General features: G+C 44.3%; 1 protein-coding gene across 5 annotated transcripts in view; it reads left to right on the top strand.

The window, feature by feature from the left end:
* The window catches only part of LOC137436754 (syntenin-1), an 881,728-nt gene extending 877,542 nt beyond the window's left edge, over positions 1-4,186 (top strand). For all 5 annotated transcript variants that reach the window (XM_068130820.2, XM_068130818.2, XM_068130819.2 and 2 more), the window contains exons 5-9: positions 893-1,054; positions 1,222-1,397; positions 1,627-1,798; positions 3,221-3,312; positions 3,452-4,186. In XM_068130820.2, coding sequence (XP_067986921.1) covers positions 893-1,054; positions 1,222-1,397; positions 1,627-1,798; positions 3,221-3,312; positions 3,452-3,506 — 657 coding nt within the window. In that variant the 3' untranslated portion in view covers positions 3,507-4,186. The remainder of the gene's footprint in view (positions 1-892; positions 1,055-1,221; positions 1,398-1,626; positions 1,799-3,220; positions 3,313-3,451) is intronic.
* The last annotated feature ends 2,165 nt before the right edge of the window (positions 4,187-6,351 follow it).

Genomic DNA, 6,351 nt, shown 5'->3' with positions numbered 1-6,351 from the left:
GATTTGTTCCTTTTCCGTTTCATCCCCACTTGCCCCTTCCTCTTCTTGCTGTGTTTTATTCGTTCAGCGTGTTCACCCTGATGCGTCCTCTTCCTCTCCTTGATCTCGCTCTCACTTCTACTCTGCTGTTGGTGTTTTCTCCTTTTCCATTTTGTCCTGATCTTCATGTTCCAGAGGCGTGAGTTAAACAGGCTCCACAGAGGAGTTTTATTTGTCTATCAGAACGGCCAACTCTCTTCGGTTGTTTTCAAACTTGTTTCTCTTCTCAAAATAGTCTGTGCAAATGTGTTAGACCACAGGCAACACCAACCCTCATCAGTTTAGTCAACTGACCGATTCTTCGGCAATGGCAACCATTTGGATCTCAGATGAGCAACTCCAGATACATTTTGTGAAACCTTACATTTAGTGGAATTGTGGTGGAAGAGCAGCAAAGGGCTAGGAGCTTTGAGCCTCTGTCATTGTGGTCAGTGCAAGGTGTCACATGGTGTGGTGCATTAAGCTAGTCTCTAAAGGCCTCGACCTAGGGAAACAGGTTTGTTGGAATGACGAGTCCAGGTAAACATTCATGTCGGGCAGGTTCTGAGATGTTGCGTGCTTGCTAATAATAACAGTTGAAAATAATCGGGGGTGGGGGGGGGGGTGAACTGCAAGCAAAGGCAGAGATTCCTAACTCCAACATATCAAAAACACGGTAGTGGATGTTCGACACCTATGAATCCTTGTTGTGATTGGTGCATGGAGAGGCCCAACACAGGCCTTGTCAATAAAATTACCTTAACAGTGGTTTGGATTGTGTGTAAAAGTGACATTTCCATTTGCCAGACGTTCACATACGAGTAATTGTTTACTTTGATTAATTGTTTTTATGTTTTTTTTGTGTACTGTGCAGCCACTGTCCTTGCGCCCATCGGGCTTGAATCAAATGGTTGCTCCGGTGACTGGAAATGATATTGGCCTGCGGCGTGCGGAGACGCAGAACGGTATTCGTGAAGTCATATTGTGTAAGGATGGCGAAGAGAAGATTGGGTTGCGCCTCCGTGCGATCGACAAGGTATTGCAGTCCTGAACAGGTTTGTCGTTCATGATTGTGTCGCGGTTAATATGAGGCATGAAAGCTACGCGATGTTTCAAATGACAATACTGGGGAGGAGGAGAGGGCAGGGTTGTCGTGAATGAATGTTGTTTATTTTTCCACTTCCCCATTCATCACTCCTTCAGGGGATCTTCATACAGCTGGTCCAGGCTGGGAAGCCGGCCGCACTTGTCGGTCTGCGATTTGGCGACCAGGTATTGCAGATTGATGGACAAAATTGCTGTGGCTGGGATGCTGACAAGGCCCACAAGGCCTTGAAAAAAGCTTCAGCAGAGAGCATCGTCATGGCAGTGCGAGACAGGTAGAAGGCCATTTATAGCAAAGCCATGAGTTTTATGTCAGGCCGATTGTACCCTTCTGATGGGGCTTCTCAGGATGTTATCTTGTTTACCTTTTTACCCTTCCTGCCCCCTCCCCTTCCACCCCAAACTTCATTAACAAATTGTAACCTTTTCCCCTCTCTTGCGGCGTTTTTACCCTCTTGTCACAATGGACCATAAAATGTGTTTTGTAACCGTCCTGCATTGCAGGCCTTTTGAGCGAACAATTACAATGCACAAGGGCAGCGCTGGTTATGTTGGCTTCACTTTCAAGAATGGCAAAATCACATCCATAGCCAAGGACACATCCGCCGCACGCAACGGCCTACTCATTGATCACCATCTCTGTGAAGTCAATGGACAGAATGTCATTGGTGTCAAGGTGCTACCTCTTATGGAGTTTTGTTTAAATTGATCGTCATCATCTATGATTACTTAAAAAAAACAAAAAAAAAAAAACACCTTTAGAGGCCATTTTTCCCCGCAAGCGGGGGTTGGCCTTTTTCGGGAACCGTGGTTGTTGTTGTTTTTCGGTCCCCTTTTTGAAGCAATGTTTTACGGCCGGATGCCCTTCCTGACGCCAACCCTTTTTGCCGCCTTTAACGACAAACAGGGAATTACCAGTGAACTGGTCCTCAAATGATCATCTATGATTACTTGTGTTGCCTTTTTATTTTAACCCATCTCCTATATTTGTTTGATCCCTGCAGCTGCCACAGTGTAATGCTAAATGGTCTACACTCGTGTTGACTTGTCTGTTTTTTTTTGTTGTTTTTTTTTGTTTTTTTGTTTTGTTCTGTTCTTGTTAGGTTCTGTTCTTGTTAGGGTTTGGTTTAATCGTTGGTGCTTTTATCGAGGGGCTGGTAGGATGGCTTGGATGTACGCACACTCCTCTGAGCGGTCTCGCCTGGGTTTGAATCCCGACCCAGCTGTAAACTGTCATCCCGGCGTTTTGCAGGCAGGCTCGATGGACGTTGAACTGGGTGTAGTTTTGTTTTTGCTAGTTTTGTTCAGAATGGAGCATGTCGGTCAACGCTAGCTATTATACAGCTAAGTGAAATCGCACAAAGTTGGGGCCTTTTGGCCCTGGGGTGTGTGAGGTGGAGGTGACTTCCTTCGATTTTCCCCACAGTCCCATATATAGTCATTCATAGCTCCAGGGGAATGGTCTTTACTTTGAAGTTGGTCAAGGGGTATCCATTTACCATATGGGCTGGCAGGATGTTCTGGAGGTACGCACTCTAGCCTGGGTTTGAATTCCGACCCAGCTATGAACTGTCGTCACGGTGTTCACAGGCAGGACGAGACATAAATGTGTGTGCCGTCCTTCGAATGGATGTTCAACTGGGTGTCCCGTCCGATCGCATTCGTTGGCGGACATTCAAGATCACACTGTGACTTCCTCGAAGAATAAGCGAGTCGTTGCCGGTACCATGAACAAATTCCTGCCCAAATCGCCTTTAGTCAAACATCAGGCCCTGCCAACATATACAGCTCACCATTACAAAACATTATGCAATGACAGTACTACACATCAAGTACTACTTTTGTATCATTACCCATTGTGTTATAGCATAAAGAGACTTTAAAATGAATGCGGTGAGAAATCTCCATCTTGGAATCTCAGATCTTGCATCAAGTTAATTGTTAATTTATTATCCTTTGAGTTTAGGTATTTATTCTATTTAAATGATAATGATTAATAACGTTTTGATTTCTCATTTTCTCCTCTTAAAATATATTTAAAAAAATCAAACTGTTTCCAATTCTCTTTTAATCCTCATCCCTCCCCACCACTCTTCAGGATATGCAAATTTCGGAAATTCTTCAGACTTCGGGTAGCATCATCACATTGACTATCATGCCGTCCTATGTCTACGACCACATTATGAAAAAGTAAGATTCTGAGTGTTTGTGTCTGATGATGCAAAGTGCTTTGGGAAGTCTTTAAAGGATCCGTGGAGATTATGCAACTCATCCTCGGAATTGAGCTGACCACTGTTTGCACGGTCTAACTGTGCGCGTCCTTTTTCAGGATGGCTTTCGGCCTGGTGAAGAAGCAGATGGACCATTCTATTCCTGAGGTTTAACCTGTTGGAGGTTTTCATTGGTCCAAAGACTCTGCCCCTCCCCCCATTTTTCCTAATAACTACTTGATAAACAGGAAATTTTGCTGTTGCCTCACCTGTTGTAATAATCTTTGACCTCAACTACACACAAATATAACTGGGTTTGTGTAGCGGTTGTCTTATTCAAGCTTGTTACGCCTCATTCCACCCCCCGGTCCCCCAAATGGTCATTTTGACTATCATTTAACTTCATGATTGTGTGACGCATTACCCTAAGAGGCACGTAACCAGTACATGTAATATCTACTTTATAACGATTTTATGCTGTTGTCTTTGGCCAGCAAATAAGCACGGTCCTTTTGGATCTTAGTTTGATTAATTTTTGTACAAATGACTATTACAACTGTATCGCATTTAACAACGTGGCATTTTCTGAGATGTTGATTTAGCATCGCACTATATATATCAATATTCACCAAGATAACATGATTCCCTTTTCAGGAGAAATTTGGCATGCTGTGGTGTTCATAACTCTGTATTCTGCTTTATTTGAAGTCATTGTTTGAGGTTTCTCATTAACCATTTATTAGCATGCTTGTCTTTACGCTGAATAATTATTCTTTGTTCTTGTAATCATTGCATCTACATTCAATGTAGTTGGTTCTATCTCCTTGTACTTTCCAATAAAACGTGAATTTCAATTTGGTGATGTTGATTTCTTCAAAATGCTTCACCAATTGTGCAAACTCTGAATATTATTGCCTCTGCCTCCAAAGGTGGATGGAGGTTGTTTTCACCCCTGTCTCTATTTTTTTATATTTATTTTTTTATATACATCTTGTTCACAAACAAAGTTGTGGACGGATGCGTACGAAATTTGGCAGAGATGTGGCGTATGTGACGAGGACGAAATTATTAGATTTTGGTGAGGATTCGGATCCGGCTACTATAATTTTGAAAATGATTCTTCACCATTGGGAGATGGAGCCAAAAACGATACCTAGCAGGATATCTCAGTTATGGACAGATTTGGACACTTTGTGGAGAGATTGGGTGTGTGACAAGGACTAATCGATTCGATTTCAGTAAAGATCTGAATATGGATTCGAATATGAGAATTATTTAATTTTTTATCGTTGTTTCCTGGCTTGTGAGAATTATTTAATTTTTTAAGTGATTCTTCACCATTGAGAGATAGGGCCAAAACCAACATATAGCAGGATATCTCAAAAAGTTATTGACGGATTTGGGCGAAACTTGGACAGGTTATGTGAGACGAGGAAGAATCGATTAAATTTTGGTGAAGATAAGGATCTGGATCCGGCTTTTTTTTTTTTCTTTTTCTTTGTATACTGAATCGAGGCTCGTGAAAGAGCTAACATTTATTTCACAAACAAATCAACCAGACAAACAAAACACACAAAAAGAGGGAGCGGAAGACAAGATGGGGAGAGAAGGGGAAGCACACAACCACAACATTTGAGAGCAGGGAGAAGTGTGGGAGGGAGAGGGCTTGGGGGCAGGAGGCGTGGGAGGGGGAGGGCGGGGGGGAGAGGTATAAAACAAAAGGGGACCGAAATTAGCGGGGGTAGCAAAGTTCAAGGTTTTGGATGGGGGAGGATAAGAGATGGTGGTGAACAGCTGTTTTAAAGACCTGGAGGGTGCAGTGGGATTGAAGAGAGTGAGGGAGTTTGTTCCAGAGGTGGGAGAAAAGAGGAATGAAGGAGTGAAGGTGAGCAGAAAGTCTTGATTTTGGCAGTTTAACCATAAGAGGGTTGCAGGCAGATCTTGTGCGACCTCTAGGAATATTTGGGGGACAGAGCCCAGAGAGGGCTGGGGGGGCAAGGCCAGAGAGGAGTCGGTAGAAGACGGAAAGACCACCAACCTGCCTGCGGTGAGTGAGTGAAAGGCCCTTGGAGTTAGCTTCATCGCGGGAGATTCCAATGATTCTGAACGCTTTGGTTTCAACAGCGTGAAGACGGGCTAGGTGTGAGGCAGGAGCACCAGACCAGAGGGGAGAGCAGTATTCCATAGAGCTGCGGATGAAAGCCTTGTATGTGGTGAGGAGCTCAGGTGTGCCAAGGAAGGACCGCACGACGGAGGATGCCCAGTCGGCGACTGGCTTTGGAGGCCAGATTTGAAATGTGGTTTTCCCAGGAAAGATCATGGCAAATAGTGAGACCCAAAAGCTTGTGACAGAACTTCTTGGAGAGGATTATTCAGAAAGTGGATGGGAGGGTTTTCCAGTCGGTGTTTTCGGAGAGACATCGTAAGAGTGTGAGATTTATCAGGATTGAAAGACATGTTCCATTTGTTTGCCCAGTCTGTGATTTTGTCCAGGTCTGCAGAGAGTGAGGAGGCTGCAGACTGCCGATCTGAGGGATGAGGAATGGAGCGACAGAGAGTAGAGTCGTCAGCAAAGAGATAGAGAGGATTTTCAAGAGTCAGAGAGATCATTGATGAAGACCAGAAAAAGCACAGGGCCCAGAACACTACCTTGGGGAACTCCAGCCTGAACAGGAAGAGGAGATGAGAGAAACCCATCCAGGGCCACACGTTGACTATGACCAGAGAGGAAGTCCGCCAGCCATGCGTGGAGATTTCCATGGATACCAAAGGAGGAGAGTTTGGTGAGCAGAGCAGGGTGCCAGACCGTATCGAAGGCACGTGAAATGTCAAGGGAGACAGCTCTAATTTCCTGTTTGGCGTTGAGGACCTCCATCCATTGTTGAGAAAGCAGAAGCAGCATGTCCAGAGTAGTGACCAGGTCTGAAACCAAATTGATGATCAGAGATCAAGCCATTGGAGAAGAGGAAAGATTTCATATCTGAAGCAATGATGGATTCCATGACTTTGCTGATAATTG

This window comes from Myxine glutinosa, chromosome 11 (assembly GCF_964187855.1).
Source record: "Myxine glutinosa chromosome 11, kmMyxGlut1.1, whole genome shotgun sequence".
Classification (NCBI taxonomy): Eukaryota; Metazoa; Chordata; class Myxini; order Myxiniformes; family Myxinidae; genus Myxine; species Myxine glutinosa.
The sequence above is the reverse complement of the archived record's forward strand: the minus strand, read 5'-3'. Positions and strand labels throughout refer to the sequence as shown.